The sequence below is a fragment of the Opisthocomus hoazin genome, chromosome 1, assembly GCF_030867145.1.
Source record: "Opisthocomus hoazin isolate bOpiHoa1 chromosome 1, bOpiHoa1.hap1, whole genome shotgun sequence".
Lineage (NCBI taxonomy): Eukaryota > Metazoa > Chordata > Aves > Opisthocomiformes > Opisthocomidae > Opisthocomus > Opisthocomus hoazin.
In genome coordinates, this window is record NC_134414.1 from 47,472,547 (window position 1) to 47,492,364 (window position 19,818).

The following is a 19,818-nucleotide window of genomic DNA, read 5'->3' on the forward strand; positions in this document are numbered from 1 at the left end:
CAGTCATCAGGGAACCAGGTGAGAACACCTTTAGCTATTCTAGCCAGACCTTAATGTGTATAGCTTTCCATAACTATAGACTTTCACCTCTAACTAAAAGAACATTCTACTATAAGAGAATGAAAAAAAAATGTGTATGTGTATGTGCATGTGCATGTGTATGTATATCCATGCACCAACAGAAGATGGGGGCCACCCAGCTGGAAAGCAGCTTGACAGAAAAGGACCTGGGGTCCTGGTGGTCATCAAATTGAACAGGAGCCAGCAGTGTGCCCTTGCCACAAAGAAGGCTAACCATGTTCTGGGCTGCATCAGACAAAGTATTCCTAGCAGGTCAAGGGAGGTGATCCTTCCCCTCTACTCAGCAGCACTGGTGAGGCCATGCCTGGAGTACTGTGTCCAGTTCTGGGATCCTCAGAACAAGAGAGACGCATAGAATCCAGTGAAGATGATGAAGAGACTGGAGCATCTCTCCTATGAGGACAGGTTGAGAGAGCTGGGACTGTTCAGCCCAGAGAAGAGAAGGCTCAGGGGGAATTTTATCAATGTGTATAAATACCTGAAGGGAGAGTGCGTAGAGGATGGAGCCAGTCTCTTTTCAGTGGTGCCCAGTGAGAGGACCAGAGACAACGGGCACACACTGAAACACAGGAGGTTCTGTCTGTTCATCAGGAACACTTTTTTACTGTGAGGGTGATCGGGCCCTGGCACAGGTTGCCCAGGGACATTGTAGGGTATCCCTCCTTAGATATATTCAAAAGCTATTTGGATGTGGTCCTGGGCAACTGGGTCTAGGTGTTCCTGGTTGAGCAGGTGGGGTGGACCAGATGGCCTTCAGAGGTCCCTTCCAACCTCAGCCATTCTGTGATTCTGTGATTGTGTATATGTTTACCATATGATGTCAAAAAAGACGTATCTACAAACTGTCTTAAATGTTTTTGCTTTATTTTACATGTACTAATTTTATTTGATTTTTTGGAAGATTAAAATTATTTTATTCAAATTTAATTTTAAAATACTATTGAAAATTGAGGGCAACTGTAGTACCTTTTAGCCACAAAAAGTAGCTGCTTAGAGTTTTCGAACAACTGACAAAATAAAATATCAGCTTAACGATATTTTTTGTTTATTTCTTAATGACATACTAACTTCTTCTCAGTGAAGAATGCTACTAAAAAGCACAGGAAAAAATAATTATGATAAGCTTTTAAATGAACATTGCAAGTAAATAATCTAAAATCCTTAAAGCATTAACAAGATTTAAGGTTCCACCACTCTCCCTGAATCCTTTAAGAGTGAAACTGAACATAAATAAAGAAACGTTTTCTGTACAGATTAACACAACGTATTTGGAACATCGGTTGAAAGGAAGTAACTAAATCTTACCTATTATAATACAAAATAATGTCTTATATTGGTCAAGCCACCAACCTTTCTAGTTTGACTTAATGAAGAAATATGAACTGGTTTAGTTTAGCAGACTGTTTCAGGCAAATCAAAGGAGCAAAATTAAGCTAAATCTCTCTGGCAACATTGTAGGTTCTATTATTTCATTTTCAGCTTCATGACACTTTCCTTTTAATACATTAATACTGATTGGCTTCTCCTAAATTCTTCTATTCAGTCTTGAATTACATTGTTTGATATCCTATTACTCTAGTCTGACCACATCGCCAGTATAATTACTGCATCTTGAAAGTGAAATGAGGTATCATAAAAACTCAGGCTATAAATTTAAACATTCATTTCAAGAGGATCTCAGTACAATCTTTCCAATCTGTTAATAATCTTTGCAGTCTATGACTTTACCTTTTTTAGTGAATTTAAAAGTAAAGAATACAAATCTTTTTTTCTCAAAGGTCCAACGATTAGCTTTTCATTTTGACCTGGCTTCTCTCCAGAGTGCTCTTCAGTTAATTTTCAGTGCAACAAAAATAATAGAGTGTTTTATTTGAGTTATACTAAAGTTTAACCATAGCAGAAAAATTTCATCTTTTGGTAATAAAAAGTAAATTTTCACCTCTAGCTCTCAATCATTTTCTGTTGAAACTGCTATATCAATTTTCCTTTGGAAATAATAATTTTAAAATACTTTTATAGCATTAGAGCAAACATTTACAAGATGCAGTAATCAATTATAGACAAGGACCAGTGCATATGGTTTAATTTTCAGATTAAACTGAATAAAAAATACAGAGAATTACCCAAAGTATATCACTCTAAAATATTTCTTTTTGAAATTCCTTAGAAACAGTTTTGAAACTGTTATTATTTTTTTCATATCCTCTAGTCACTGGTCATCTGCCTCCTAGCTGTTCATAAACATGTTCTCTCTAAAAGTTGGACTTGAATGTGAAGAAAGAAGTTTTATGATAAACTTTCTGAAAATACATAATGAAATTAAGCTGAGGTTAACACAATCGTTTTAGGAGTTTATAGGTGGGTGTCAATTATGTGAGATACCAATGATACATATTTACATTATTGATACCTGTTTGTGATAGGCACTGGAAATCTAGGGTTTAAGTCAGTTGCTAAGCATGGAATATAGTGATACTTCAAGTAACTTAAGGCATCCAGGATATTCTCATGGAGATGACGTATAACAAAGTGGATGCAAGTCAGTTGCATAAATGAGGGATATTAGTGCTGTTGGCAGTGTCTCTGGGCATCCTTATGTGTTAGGGACACAGAAACACCAGAGGAATCTAGATGGGAATGAGACCATGACATACCTTACAAATATATATATATGTGTGCTGATTTTGACTGTGGTAGAGTTAATTTTCTTCGTAGTAGCTGGTATGGAACTATGTTTAAAATTTGTGCTGAAAACCATGTTGATAACACAGGGATGTTTTAGTTACTGCTGAGCAGCGCTTGCACAGAGTCAAGGCCTTTTGTGCTTCTCATAATATCCCACCAGGGAGTAGGCTGGGGGTGCACAAGAAATTGGGAGGGGACACAGCTGGGACAGCTGACCCCAACTGACCAAAGGGATATTCCATGCCATATTACATCATGCTCAGCATACAAAGCTGATGGAAGAAGAAAGAAGAGGTGGACATGGGAAGTGATGGCGTTTGTCTTCCCAAGTAACCATTATGCATGATGAAGCCCTGCTTTCCTGGAGATGGCTGAACACCTCCCTGCTGATGGGAAGCAGTGAACGAATTCCTTGTTTCGCTTTGCTTGCGTGCACGGCGCTTACTTTACTTATAAACTGTCTTTATCTTAACCCACAAGTTCTTTAATTTTAACTTTTCCAGTTCTCTCCTCCATCTCAACCAGGGGGAGTGACGGAGCAGCTGTGTGCTGCTTAGTTGTGGGTTGGGGTTAAACCACAATTACCTGATATTTGACACAAAGCTACTGAAAAGGACAGTAATCTTTTTAATCCTGGTTCTATTTTTCACCATTTTCAACAATTCTCAGAACAAGAAAAACAGTTGTATTCCCTTCATCTGACTTATGTCAATAGCCTCATTTAGCTCCATAGTGGTAGATCTTGCCGATATTAATTATAAAGAAAATTATCACGAAGAAGTAGGGCAGGGACCAGTAACCAACAAAGCCCTCATGATCTCTTTCTACACAATGAGAGCTAGAGTTGGGGCTGGTGTGTGAACAGTTTAAGTTACCTCTTGTAAGATCTTGGAAGATTTAAAAAAATACTTTAAATCCTGCAGTAATATACAGTATTATGTGCTAGCTTCTCAGTTGGCATAGATGTTGAAAAATAAACAGCTCACGCTTCTGACAAAGAAACCCTTCAATTTGTGATATTTGACTGTTTCCTTTGTAGTAAATTTTATGTTGGAAAGTAAGACAAAAACAACACTCTGAGATCTCAGAATGACACAAAGTGCCTGTAAATCTAAGCATCTTGATTTATGATAGTTCTTGTTTTAATCATCTCCTTCCTAGCGTATTTTTCTTGATCCCTTTCAGAGTGGGTATACTTTTTGTACATCACAGACATTGCAATACCAATATCTGGTCATGTAGTGAGTTGCCACTCTTAGCCTACATCCATCTTTCTTCCCTTATTCTTCAAAATATTAGCTGAAACAGAATAACTACTTAAGCATGTCAGAGAATCATATGTTATGCTTATACTGGTAAAGGAAACATGGCAAGAAGTGACTGAATGACACTCATTGGGTTAGGGCTACAATCCTCCACAGCATACCTGTCTGGAAGAGAGCTATCTGGCGTGGTTCAAACCAGAGCTAGGGACTGAGTTAACAACTGAGCAGTAAGGTTGACTGAGATCTGCTGTTTGAGGTCTCTCGTGTTTTTATTTTTATTTTGCAGTGTCATATATGCAATATGAAGGAACCTCAGGATGTCATTTGATGAGTCCAGTATTAATATTTACTTGATTTTGAAAAAGATTTGCATTTCGATTTCTTTCTTGATTTTAGACAAGAAAGTCATTCTGGAAGGTTAATATCCAGAATAGCAACTAGGATTCACAATCAAAAGTATTTGCCATTGTCATTTTATATTTGTCATTTTTTCTGTCATGGTCTGAAGCAAATAAATTTTGCAGACTCAGACAGAGAAGTAGCTCAATTACATCTTTTGCTGTATCAGTGACTTCTTTGTTCATTCATTGGACCCTCAGCTCAGTATTTGATCTCTAAGGAACAGTAAGTATGCTCAAATGAACATGACAAGATTTAGATATATGAGAACATTGTCTCTGGCTTTCTATGTAGAAAGAGCTCCCGTAGACATTGATGTGATCTGATACTATTGCTAGTACCTTCTCCAGTTTCTTCCTATGCCTTTTGAATTGTGGAGTGCAAAATTGGACACAACATTCCAGCTGCAGCCGCAGTAGCACCAGGTATTATGGGAATAACAACTTCATATGGCCTGCTGATAGAAATTTCCCATATGCAGTTTTCCTCGTTCATGCTGTTGGCTTGTACTTAGTCCATTATCTGTCATAATATTCTGATAATATTTACTATTCTGCCTGTCCTTCTTAGCATATTATGACCTCTGCAGTTACTCCTCTTCAGTTTCACAACTCTGCACTTCTTGAGTATCTGTTGGTTCAATCCTCAAGTTTACTGAGGTCACTTTGGATGAAGGGTTGTCATTCATTTTTTCTAATGCTGATCAGTTTTGCTTTTCAATACCCATTTTAGCAGCTTGCATATTATAAATTCAGAGCTTTCACAGTAACAGTAACAGTTATATTATTATTATTATTACTATTTTTAAATTAAAAAATACCTGAGGTGGAAGCAGTGGTAATCTGATATAAGCAAGTAGCATACTTAGGTCATTGCATCGCCTCTGCATATCGTACTTCACCCACATCATTAAGGCATGGAAAATGGTCTCTTCATCAGGAACATTCACATCATCACTAGCAAGAAGTTTATGGAGTTCTTCAGCCGGTAGAAGTAAAAATTCTTGATTTCTTATAACTTCCATTATATTCTCCTGAGAAGAAGAAAGCATTTCAGATTCAGTAATGCTGGAAGATAATAAAAATCGCTACTGAAGCGAATAAACCCATAGGATTAGTCAACATATGCCATACCCAGCCCTCTTAGAGCTCATGAGAAAAACAAACCAAAGATGATTAGAATTAAACATCTATAGTTGTAGTTGATACATGAATATATTCAGAAAACAAAAAAAAGACTATATGTTAACATTGCAATTAAAAATTGTCAGAATTAGTAAAGGCTAGGGCAGATCTGCATATTGTTTGATATTTTTATAAACTCAGTTGTAACTGAGCACATTCAATATATTGTAAATCTTTACATGCATATATTACATCTTCCTGTATTTTTTCACTATCTGATCTATTCCTTAAATAAATTTTCAGTCATATAGATTTATATTATCAATATCCAGATGATGGTTTTCTATACATATGACAAGGCTAAGAGGAAGATCAACACTATGAACTCAGCATTAATTCTTGAACTTCTTTAGAAAGAGTGCTAACATCCAGCTAACATGCAAAGTGTATACAGCAATTGAAATCTCACAGTACTGAAATTTATAATACATATAAGAATAACTATAAAAAATAAACAAAAACTATATAAACTATATAGAAATATATAGATATAAACTACGCAAACAAAAATGTTTCATTTAGTTTACTGAATTCTAAGAACTTAATTAAGTGCTCTCTGAACTACCTACCCTACATTAACAGAACACAACAGAAGCACAGTTCTGCGGGGTATCTTTCTCCAAATATTTATTTTAGAGTGCTTGAACTCTGTGGAGAAATTGCAAATGTGTTCTCATATTCTTGACTAATAGACAATTTTAAGAAGAAGTGAGGTAGGTATAGACCGGAGGCACAAGACCCTCCTCCTGGAAAAAAAACATCTAATTTTTGACATAGAACAAAAATGTAAAAAGGAGGGAGAAATCAGTTACAATATCTGATAGGTAAAAGATAATCATGAATTTCCTAATTATAGTTTGGACAGACTTTGTGAGACTAAGATGAGAAGTAGGGAAGGAATGAAAAAACATCAGTTAAGGACTTAAGTGTAAGAACATCGAAATTGAAGGAAATGGATAATTCCACTGCTACACCCAGTAAATTACATTCTTAGTATATCAAAAATTCAAATTAATGCTGTCTGTATTTGCTTCTTTGGGTCTGGGCCAGGAGGAAGACTGACGAGTCATCAGGAATTGACACAAAAGTAAAACAGTATTAGTGAGACAATATAACTAAGGCAAAAGAAAATGGTGTGAGACTGAAAACATCAGAATTGTACTTTGGCCCTAGTAAGTCATGTGTTGTCCTCCACTTGCCCCATGCAATATAAGGAAATTATTATTTTAGTTTTTCAACATCATATATTTTGGAAGTTACTGCTTAAAAGAATCTATTTAAAACTGCATATTATTTTATATAACGTAGCAGAGATGAATAGTACAGACATAGACACAACAAAATTCTGACAGAAGTTCATTGAAATGTGTAATGTAGTTACACATCAAAACCAAATAGAATAATGCACTATGGATAATATACAAATACAAAATAGAATATGTAATATTTGCAATAATTGCAAGTAGAATAAATTAGCTAAAGCTGAAAGTGTTACTTATTATTATGAATATGAATACTTTTACATGTAAAACTTAACTTTCAATGAGTAGCTTTTTAACTCTACATATACACCCAAAAATGGTTGCTGACACTACAGACAATCAAAGGTATATATATGGTCATGGTCTGTATTAACCGTGCTGGTAAGTTATTTTTACATAACCAATTAGATCAAAACATGACTCAGTTCTGTTTTTGAATTGCTTGATTAAATGTCAGTAGGTACCTACAAAAATAGATCTTTCTGGCTTCAGGCTTTAATCTGTTGACTCTTGATAAAGTTTAAGTTGTATGACTAGAACATTGTACAGTAGCTTGGAAATGTAAGGGAACTAGTTTGCAGGCACTTAACCACAAGTTGGCTTAATTAATTTTAATTAAAAAGCTATAAAACTCAGAAAATTTCATTGCACTATTCAATAAAAATGATTTATAAGTCAAAATTTAATTAAGGCTGGTTAAATTGACATAAAATCCCATTACCAAAAAATATAATTCTACTTCTTAATAGGAACCAACATCAAACTTTGCAATAGCATATTAAACCAAAGACCTAATATTGTTGAGAAGTATTGCGATGGTGGAATACATTTTATGAACTCACAGAACTTCATTAATTTTGAACTACACTCAGAGCAAGGGCTCTAAATTCCGAATAATAATTTAGGTTTGATTAAGATTTTTTTATTATTTTTAATTGTCTTTTCATTTGGATATGTGCTCACAGAGAACTTATTCCAGCCTCTGTACTGATTTACCATTGACTGAAAGTAGAATATAACAAAGTTTTCAGATAAAACATATGAGCTCAAATTTGTTCTATTAAACATCTGGACTTACACTAGTTTTATGTTACTCAGGGCCAAGTATTGTAGAAAGTGCTATTTAAGAAAAATTCTTTATATAACTGTAACTTCTTTATATATACCTTTATATGGTATATTTATATATACTTTATATATATAAACCAGCAGTAAAATCCAGGTTCTTGATTTTCTTAAAAACTCTCTCCTTCAAGCATTCAGCATTTCCCAACTTGACTATTCAATGCTTAGAACTTCCCAGATCACATTTTGATTTCTTGAGATTCATTTCAATTGCAGCAGTAAAGTCTATTTCAATGGCTTGCTGTTGTATCATGAAAGTAATAATTTCTTATATACTTATTGTGGAAAAATAGCTGTCTTTCTTTCAAAATATAATTGATCTTCTTTTTTTGCATTTTAGGGAAGAGTCTGTGATCTACCGGTTAAAATTTTTAGGATAAATGAAATAAATTTTAAATTCTTCTGAAATTAAGGTGCAAGATAGGAATTGAGCTACTCAGTCCCGCTCTAGTGAAGAGCTTTCAGGAATGCTTCGGTCCTTAAGGGCTGAGAAACCTTAATTTTCAGAATAAGGGTACTCGGTGTTTAAGCCTGTCCAAAGTTATGTGGCAGAGGTGTATAAGTTTTCAGGACCTGTAACTTTTGACTCTGATACTGAAAAAGCTTTGTAGATCTGGTCTTCACTGTCTCTTAAGTCTCATAAGATCAACTGGGCTGTGACTAATGCCTGTCCGGCATGGGTCATTCACGTAGCCTTTCCCTTCAGTAAGAACTGTAATGTTTTAATTAAGTAAAGTAGTGGATTTTTGCTTTCAAAATAGAAAAGGTAACTTACAGTAGGAAGAATGAAACTCTCTGAACCCACTTGGAGAATGCGATGTCTCACTTGGTTGCTCTTTCACTTTCTCAAAATGATCATGAAATAGCCATTGCTGTGGGGTCATAGCACTTCCACAGCAGAGCTGTTTCACTTCTAAGCCCTTTCAGCAGCACACAGGATTAGAATTAAACGACCATAAAGCACAGCAGAGTCATGTAAACAAAACATATCTGTATTTAAAGGTAGATAAGTAAGCACATGAGTATCTGAGTCTAAGAGATTGTGCATCACAGGAACACAAATGCTCTAAAAGAATTAAACTGTTACCAAAAGAAAATTAGTAAAACTAAATTCTATTACACATATCTTCATAATGATGTTATCAATACAAATGAATCTGAATTTTTTTTTATCAAGACTTACAATGATCATTATTTCACATGCAATCAAATTATCTTGCAAAAGTTAGTGCTCATTGACTTTTCTGTCATTGATCTCACTAATCAGCATATATTAATTGCAATTGTAAGGAATAAACTGAGAATAATTCTTCCAGCATTATAACAAATATAAAATAATATCATACTTTGACAAAGAATTTCATGTTCTGAGAGTGTTATTTAGAACCTGTTCGATCACAGTTGCTGTGGCAGTAAAATGCTTAGCAGGTTTTTTGGTTTTGAATGTAGGGGGTCTTGTTTAAAAAGGTTTACTTTTTATGGATTTTGATGCTGTGGCCTTTCCAACATGAAAATGAGAAACGCATAAAATAATGCTGAAGAAAAGTATCTGTACACTAGCCTTTCACTTAAATGGTAAATGACTAGTGTCAATGAATATTTTAAGATCACACTGCTTTTAGTTTAGAACTTTAAGTTTCATGACAATATTTAAATAAATGAATAAGTAGTACATCTGATTTCCATATTAAAGTATACATTCTGAAGTGCTAAAGACCTGAAAATAATTTTGATTTTGGCCAAGTCCCAAACTATTTCAGTCTGGAATTATTGCTGCTGTGCTACATCGAATTCAGCCCCCTTGTTTTGTATACCCATTTTTCCTGATCAGATGTGTATCATATAAGACTACACCTCCTTTGCAAAAACTGTCCTATCATATATCTTCTTTCCTAAGGAGAACTGGCTTTTCAAGTTCCTTAACTCCCATTAGACAAACGACCAGTACTTATTAGTATGTTCATAGTCTGCTTCTCTAGCCAAATGCCAGATTTTACCTGAGAGAAAGCTCCATCTGCACCATGTAATCCAAAGAGTTTCTCACAGTACCAGGTGCCAGCCTGATGTCACCATTATGAAAGGGATACAAAGGCTGGGGCATTCAAAGTATAGGCAGCTAGTGGAAAGAAATCGTGCAGGTGTATGCTTCTCTGAACTTTGTCAGTGGGAAGCGACATGTAAAAGAAGTATCCTTAGAACTCACCGTATATGGAAAATATGAGCTGCCCCAACTTTTAAAACTGTGGTGTTCGCAGAGCAAGAATGTAACCTTCCTAATATAGACAACAGAATGACAAGTTTCTGGGTTAAAACTATAACACTCCAGGGAAGCAGTCATCATGACACTCTCACTTTTTTACTCTCCTAGAATTACTTTTCTTTCTTCCCTAGTCTGCTCCTGTAGTTATGCTTTGGTACAAGTTTGTAGCTCCAGTCCAGCACTATCCAATTTACAGTCTGGCCACAGTGAATTCCCTAACCTTTAGGTCACAGAATCACAGAATCATTTAGATTGGAAGTGAGCTCTTGAGATCATCTAGTCCAAAGCCCTTGTTCAAGCAGGATCAGATAAAGCAGGTTGTCCAAGGCAGTGTCTAGTTGGGTTTTAAATATCTCCACAACATATTCCAGTGTTTGACCACTCTCACAGTAAAAAAAGTGTTTTCTTGTGTTCTGATGGAATTTCATGTATTTTAATTTGTGTTGTGGTTTAACCCAGCAGACAGCAATCAGGACCCACCAGCTGCTCACTCACCCCTCCCCTTCCCCCCCAGCAGGGTCGGGGGTAGCAATGGACAAAAGTCATGGGTTGAGATAAAGATATTGTAATAAGACAACAAAGGGAAAATACTAATACTACTAATAATACTAATAATGATAGCAATAATGCTAATAATGAATATACAAAACAAACTATATACGGTACAATTTTCTCACTGCATGATGACTGATTTGCAGCCAGTCCCCAAGCAGTGATCATGGAACCCCAAACCCACAGATATTTGCAAATTTCACAAAAAATCCTGAAAAAAGACTGAACTCCTGGAAAAGTTTGAATTCCCGGACAAGAGAGGATTTGAATTAATGGAAATGAGAAAGCAGGATTCCTGCCCTCTGGCCAACCCCCATTCATAAACTGAGCATGATGTCCGTGGTATGGAATATTTCCATTGGCCTGCTTGGGCTTGCTGCCTGGCTGTGCTCCCTCCCAGCTCCTGCACACCTGCTCATTAGCTCAATATGAGAAACTGATGTCCTTGATTTCATAGCAACAGCTGAAAACATCAATATTAAGAACATTCTTCTCACACTAAATCCAAAACACAGCAGCTACTGAGACGAAAATTAACTCTGTCCCAGCCAAAACCAGGATAATTTGTGTCCATTCCTTCTTGTCCTGCCACTGGGCACTACTGAGAAGAGTCTGGTCGCCAAATCTTCAATCCCTTCCATCAGGCATTTATACATATTGACAAGATTCTCCCTGAGCTTTCTCTTCTCCAGGCTGAAGGGTCCCAGGTCTCTCAGCCTCTCCTTATACAAAAAACGCTCAAGCAACTCTTGGAGCATAAACCACTGCATAACTGGTACCACCATGGGAGGAGGAACAGAACCATTTTTTATCATAGAAAGACATAAGGACCATCACTTACAATGTCATGAGGGGCAGAATAATACCAGGGTAAAATAATGAGCTTAGGGAAAAGTGATGTCTTCCACTAAGAGCCCCATCAACGCTCCCCACAGCTTCTGGCCATTGGTGGAATACTCTGTCCATGGATAGATTAAAACTCACTCAGATAGGAACATACATGCATACACATTCCGTAGCAGGTTGTTCTGGTTTGGCTGCAGACGGCAACAAAAGCGCCACACGGCCGCCCCTCCCCCCGCCAGGGTGCGGAGGGGAATGGAAAGAAACAGGCAGAAACTGGTGGGTCGGGATAAGGGCAGTTTAACAGAACAGCAAACAAAGGGAACAGGAACAACAACGATACAGAAAAGGGGAATACACAAAACAAACCAGCAGAACAGAGCCCGCAGAACACAGTCGCTCTCTCTCCCGGACCGAACCGCTGCTGTGCCCTCCTGAGCTGTGAGTGACTTCCCACCCCCCAGCTCCCCAGCATGACAGCACATGGTATGGAATACCCGGCTCTGTTTGGCCAGGTGGGGTCAGCCCCCCCCCCCCCCCCCCCCCCGTGCCCCTTCCTGGATTCCAGTGAAAATTAACCCTGCCCTGGCCGAACTCAGGACACAGGTACAGCAAGTACTAGCCCGTATTGATCAAATCAGCCCTGGTAGCACACCTTACTGGAGCATTCATGACTGTGGCCAGGAGTTGGAATTGCAGCTTATGGCATCTTAAGCAAGATGAGTAAATACAAAATTAGTGTTAGAGAAGTCTCAGAAGCAGCACTGTTAGGCACTGGGTCGTTCAGCAAAGGTTACAAGTGCATCTCAAGATTTAATGTGACTTGATGTGCATGACCATGCTGTATGCTAGAGCTGAGGCCTGTGGATTAATAAAACCAGTAAGTAATTCTTTCAGCCACAGTGCCATAGTTTACTGCACTCATTATGCAGAATCCACAACTAGGGAGGATATTGGTATTCAGTTGCAGACATGTGCTTCATTCTGTGTAATCTGGCCTTTGAATCATATTGCAAACCAAGTTTGGATGCAGAGAAGCACAAGTGTAACCTTTCAACATTTACGTCATTTTTATGTCCTAACAGAATCCCTGTCTTGTTTCCACTGATTACAGAGACAGAAACAGAAAACAAGGAAAATGGAGGGTAACAAGCCTAACAGGAATCTCACCTAAATCAAATCTGATTAAAAGCAAGCTGGAAATTGGAAAAAAAAAAATTCTTGTTGTTGAAGCATCAAGCTCTAGAACAGATTTCCAGTGTATGGGCAGGGAAAAGAACTGTTAGAACCAATGTAATAATTCAGGATGCAGTTTACAAAAGGGATTACATGTAGTGGTTTCCCCAGACAGCAGGGAACTGTCTTGGAATCCCTTTCAGTTTTGTTTTAACCCAGTTAACCTTCTGCTAAACCCAGTAACAACTGATCCACTGAAGATTGCTTCCTATAAAGGCATCATATCAAAGACATCTGGAGATGGACAATTTGCCACTTTTGCAGTAGCTTTCAGAAGTGATCATCATCAACTTTAAAATGTGTGTCTAATTTCCCATTTAAACTTGCCTGTCTTCCACTCATACATACCGGTTCTTATTATGAATTTCTCACTCTGATTAATGAGCCCATTAGCACCAAAACTTAAAAAACTCAAAATAATCTCTTGGGTTTTTAATAACTCAAAGCAGATGAGTGATTATGGCCTTACTTTAACAATTCATTCACAGTACTGTGTCCTGCAACACCATGTTGTAATGTTCAGGAGTGAAAACAAGATACTTCATCATTAACACTGTTTCTTGGGATAGCACCTACAAATTCACCAGTAATCTCCTAATCATTCAGTGACCCACTCTGACCCTACTTAGCCTGTGAAATGTGATTGAATACAGCACAAAGCAAAGGTTGAAGGCATATGCAAGACTGTGTCTATTAAAAAAGCTTCTAGTTTCATAAATGAGTAATAAACATTGTAATTAAGATAATATTCCAAAAGGCAATTGAAACCTCAGAGCATCAGAGTGAAATCTTTTCTCATATTCCTGTACTCCAAACTTTAATTAAAAATAAGTACCCATTAAAATGAAAATGCATCTAACGAACCATGGGGAGTTGCATGATCATAGAGGAAAAATGCCTTGTTCTATTACTCTTCTTTCCACACTATAAAGATTCACAATAACGGTGTTTCTTCTGTCTTCATTAGCTATCTCAAAGCATATGTGCTCTGTTTCACATGTAATATATGCTGTTGCTGGAGAATGTTTTAGTTACAGTTTTATTTGAAGAGTGAAATGTTTAAAAATAGTAGTTTATGTAAACTTTCAGATTCAGTAGACATTTTAACTGAAACCAAATATTGAAAAAATCACAGCAGACTAATATGAAACTTTATCATTTCTGATTAATTTATAGCAAATCACTTTATTGAAAAGTTATATACCTCCCAAGAGCATTCTAGAAAACAAATAGTGCATCATACAGAAAATATAAAGTTCAGGAAATGCCTGAATCATGCTTTCATACATTTTGTTTTTCATTGTCAGACTCTAATCTACCTTTCAACTAACATCCAGCATAATTTGAAGCATTCCTGAGAGTCTTAATTAGTATGAAAGAAGATATTCCAAATTAGGAAAACATTAGAACACAAAAAGGATTATGGGAGAAAACCACCTCTTTGTGTAAAGGGGACTTCCAAAGACTTCCACTCCATAAGCAGGTTTGAAGAAACTCATATGGTAATTACTGTCTAACAGCACTTACAGTTTTCAAGCACATTATTAAATCCAGATTAATTCTAAAGACACAGAGTTATGGTGCAAAGTTAATTAAAAGAGCCACACATACCCCTCCCCTAGATAACAGAAACTTTTTTTACTCTGCAGTATTTCAGAAAATAGAATAATTCACACAAAGATGTCTGATCATTAACAATTGTGATTTCCATACTCTTTCCAACAAAATAATGGTATATATTATAATGTAAAATAACCACCATATTCAGATCTTAAGTGGTTTATCAAGATACAAGGCTGTTGAAAAGTTGTCACATCAAATTGCTGTCTTTGACAGAACACTTAAAAAATCTGTTAAATGAATGCTCATAATATATTAACCTACTGTGTGAATCCCAAAAGACAAATTTCAGACTGAAGTGAAATTGTAAAACATTTGTCATCCTGCACATACTATTGATTAAACTGAGTTACTCTTGTTTCATTGGTGCTTTGGAAATTACAGATTTGGAAGGAACAGACATTACATTTCCCTCTCTCCAAGACTGCATGTTAGAATCAAATAATCTCATGCTGTCAACTGACTATAATATGCAGCATTTTCTTACCATCAGTTCTTTATTGGGAAGGGGGAGGAGGCAAAGAGAACTTTATAGCTGTGTCTCTCTGTTAGTTGTTTTATTTTTTTTTTAACTAGTTTGTGTTCAAGTTCTTACATAGTTCATTATCATTCTACTCTTTTTAAAATCCACCACTTAAAAAGTCATCTTTATTTTTTAAAATCATGATTTGAGAAAACCGCCTGGACAAGGTCCTCTACAACTTACTGTAGGTGACCCTGCTTCAGCAGGAGGGTTGGACTAGATGACCCACAGAGGTCCCTTCCAACCCCTACCATTCTGTGATTCTGTGAAACCGCATCCAAATTCAACTTCCCAAGCTATTTACTACAAAACCAGTGGTTCCTTACATAATTAAACCTTCTCTATAAAATACAAAAAAACCCCCCACATTTACAGATTGCTTATCATTCATCTAAAATCTTCTATTTTCGTTCTTGTCCTTTTTATTTATTAGCACAAATAAACAGACAAATTATTCTGGAAACAAACACAACACTACTAGACCAGATTTACACCTGAAATTACATTGCTTACCACAGCTGACTTTAAAGCAAAACAGAGTTATAAACATTCTTTAAGATAAAGAATTTAAAACAACATCACAGAATCACAGAATGTTCAGGGTTGGAAGGGACCTCTGTGGGTCATCTAGTCCAACCCCCATGCCGAAGCAGGGTCACCAAGAGGAGGCTGCACAGGACCTTGTCCAGGCGGGTCTTAAATATTTATCTCCAGAGAAGGAGACTCCACAACCTCCCTGGGCAGCCTGTTCCAGTGCTCCGTCACCCTCAGAGTGAAAAAGTCTTTCCTCATGTTCAGACGGAACTTCCTGTGCTTCAGTTTGTGCCCATTGCCCATTTGTCGTGTTGCTGGGCACTACTGAAAAGAGTCTGGCCCCATCCTCTTGACACCCACCCTTGAGATATTTATAGGTATTTGTAAGATCCCCTCTCAGCCTTCTCTTCTTCAGGCTAAACAAGTCCAGCTCCCTGAGCCTCTCCTCGTAGGAGAGATGCTCCAGTCCCCTCACTCCAGATGGGGCCTCACTAGGGCAGTGTAGAGGGGAAGCAGAACCTCCCTCGTCCTGCTGGCCACACTCCTCCTAATGCATCCCAGGATCCCATTACCTTTCTTGGCAGCCAGCGCACACTGCTGGCTCATGGTCAACCTGTCGTCCACCAGGATGTCCACATGGATATTTGCTAAAATTTTAGGATTGGACCCCTTGATATCCTAGTGCTCTAGAACGTATTCATTACATTAAAAGTATGGTATTTATTCAGATAAACTTATTGATAGCTGACACTGTCTTACACAGGATTTAGGTACCTAGCTGTAACTTAGCGTATGAGTGCTCGCAGAACATAATAAATGCTGTATGGGCTTCGAGCAAGCAGAAGTCTGTTTGTGACCAATGACCAGATGTAATTTCTCTATGTATCATAGATTTTGGAAACATGTGATTTGAGAGCTTTCCTGTTTGAGATGTTCAGAAGACCTTTGTGGACTTCTCTTTAATTTATTTAATAGCACTTTGAATCTGTTTAAGTTTTTTCTCCATAGAATCTCTTGTCAACTACACAACTTCAACACGTACCTGCAAAAGGCAATTATTTAATTTTCTTTGCTTTTAAATCTGTTGCTCAAATAGATTTGACAAAGCTCAAATCTTGAATTGAGGGAAATCATATCCCATTTTCCCCTTTCCATGACATTTATGTGCTATGTTTCTATTACAGCCTCTCTTGCAATCATACCTTCGCCATTGCTGAAAGGAACACCAAAAGCACCATCAACAAGAAAACACTCTCTTCTTATGGAGATAGGGGGCGTTCCAACATTTTCAATTATTATTCCATTATTATCCTTAGCTATAACTAAACGGAGTGCCCTGGCAATGCCATTTCAAGATTACTTTAATCCAGGTGATCCAAGGAGAGAGAAGAACACCAATCAGCCTCACTTTGCGTGCTTCTTCCCATGAAAAGGAAACCTAACTGCAGGATTTATATTTAATCTGGATGGCAGAGGATTCAGACTTCAGATCACTCTGTAGCACATACTGACAGATCTACTTACACGCAATCACCACTGATTCTTTTTTTAGTGCTTTTTAGCTTTCACGTATTCTTTATGAGATTTGATAACTAGTGCTACAAGGAGTATTAAAGGTGCAAATATACCATGGAGTGGACTACAATTTGGTGTTTCCTGTTTTGCCCTCTGTTCCTTTCCTAATACTTGCCCAGCACCCCCTTTCTTTTGTAATCACCCTAAGTGCTCAGCAAACATTCTCATAAGCAGACAGCTGATCTTAATGAATAAAAATTGTTTGTACTTTATTCCCTCCTTGATAAGAGGTAGCTAGTTAAGATCCCGTCATTAAATGTATACAGATTATTTCTCCACCTGCATTACTTCTACCTTCTCAATATTTAATTTTCTTTGGTGTGATATGCTTAGCATCACAAGATCTTTTTGCAACTTCTTGCAGAACGTTTGTGGCTTTTATTATCCTGAGTAATCTTATATTCTCCATAAAGCCGTTTTATTTCATTATTTACTCTTTTTCCACACAATTCATGAGAATGTTTAATTCAGTAATTCACAACATACTTCCCTTGTGGTCCTTACTGGTAACTTTTTATACAGTGACATCTGTACATTAATTCTGACGCTTTGTTTCTTAATTGTTAACCAAATATTAATCCACACGAGCACCTCTTCTCTCATGCCTTTAAGACTGTGTTTCTTTAAGAGTTGCAAATAACAGGCTTATCAAAGGACGTTTGGAAATGCATGTACACATGAGAAAATTTGTCTACAGACTCCTGTAGACTTGTGAAAGGGGGTTTGCCCTTTCACTCTTTTCCATTTTTTAAATACATCTTTCTGTCTGCTCTCCTTTATTATGGCTTATCCAATGTATATAGAAATCAAGTTGATTTGTGTCTGGATCTTTGTGGGACTGTACTTTTTGCTCTCTCACTGCTGTCACATTTATCAGTTTCCATTTTTCTCTTAATGAGGACAACTTAGATGTTATATCACATATCACAGCTAACACTTCCTGCAGAGTACTTGGGTCAGTACCAAATGGTCTTCGCGATCTGTCAGCAGTCACATAATTTTGAGATAATTATTATGACTTAGCTACACAAAAAAAAAGTTAATTTATGGTCTAAGACCCCTGGTAGCAAATATGAATGGAAACAACTCATTCAAATTTCTGTTTCTTGCCGTATCTACCTTCAACAGTCATATTAAATCTGTTTTAGCTCAGCCCTACAGATTCTCTGTCAAGATTTTTATTTTGAAAGTTTTCAAGAAGAATAGAATCCAAAAGCCAAAATGCTTGCTCAGGGTCCTTATGTGCATGAGCAAAGCCAGTCACTAAACAGCAAGCCAAAATCCTGTACGATAAAGAGGATGCTACTTTGAACCTGTAAAAAGCAAACACAGCATCTAGTGACACTTTTTAAATCTCACCGTCTTTCTGCAGTGAAGATACTGAGATTATGGGGTACAAATCCTCTCTGGAAGGCAAGCCACAAAATCTTCACAAAATATGTGTTACCAGTAGAATGACGTCTATGTTTCAAACAGTTTAATAATTCAAATACCTATCTGAGAAATGTTAGGGCATAAGACAAGCCTCACTCTGAATTAATCCACCTCACCAGTTCCCAAGAAAATATTCTAAGCGTTCATGAACAAGACATTATTTCAGTGCACTCCCACTGAAGCTGATTTTCAACATATTTGAGTGTATCAACGTTTTTGCCAGAGATATTTTACCGACTAGTCAATCAAGACAATTGATGGGATATTAAAATTTCCATATCTTAAATCAGTTATCTTAATCACATTTAGAATCCTATCTAACGCTAGTTTTTGGGATACAGTTTCTTAGGAGTTCTTAATTATTCCAGCTTTATTGAGTCAGGGAAAAAAAAATAGATCATAAAAGGTTTAACAGCTTTAATTCTGTATGGACAGAATACAGTGGCATAGACAGTACAGAACAAAGTAGCAAATGGACTAAACTGGGTCCACTTAATGAACTAAATGTGGTTCACTCATGCTACAATGCCTTGAGTTCTATGCTTCCCATTCTTTGTGTCACAGACTAATTCCTCCTCCAAATAACTTTGGGGTATTTGCATTTTGACTTAAATTTGCTAACTCGTCTCAGAAAGGAATACAGGATATATGCATAGTATAACCTAACTGCACATTTTTATCCTGTGGACAACATCAAGAAAAAAATATCACTGAGCCAGGATGCAAGGCTCAGGCTGGGATGAAACATGCATTGCAACATACCCTATGTTGGTTCTTTCTGTACGCTGCTCCATTTACAAAAGAAATACAGGAAGAGTAAGAGTAGAAATAGGAGCAAGAATATGGTAAGGATAAAGGATAAGAAAAATACTGGTATTTCATAACTGCCATTTTCTCCCAAGCACAATTTTTTTCTTGTTATTGAGAAAGACTACATAAGAAATCCAACCTTATTTAAGACAAGCAAATTTTAAGATAATATTAAATTTTACTGAAAAGCTGAAGGTGGTGATAAACTCTGGCTGCTCTTGCCCCTTCTCAGTTTTAGTTAAACATAAAACCAGATAGCACTAAATTTCATTCTGATTTCTACTTCATTCTACAGCAACATCCTGAATGAAAAACAATCAAAGTATCTATATGTTCATATATTTACTTTTTCCAGCAGGTACTTTACAAATGCCTTTAAGAGGCACTGAATTAAGTAATGCATTTCCAAAATATATTCCAGATACATCCA

At 36.8% G+C, this 19,818-nt stretch overlaps 1 protein-coding gene across 2 annotated transcripts in view; it reads right to left on the bottom strand.

Moving 5' to 3' along the window:
- KLHL1 (kelch like family member 1) overlaps positions 1–19,818 on the bottom strand; it is a 267,087-nt gene that overhangs the window by 116,738 nt on the left and 130,531 nt on the right. For both annotated transcript variants that reach the window (XM_075422821.1, XM_075422810.1), the window contains exon 5: positions 5,251–5,463. In XM_075422821.1, coding sequence (XP_075278936.1) covers positions 5,251–5,463 — 213 coding nt within the window. The remainder of the gene's footprint in view (positions 1–5,250; positions 5,464–19,818) is intronic.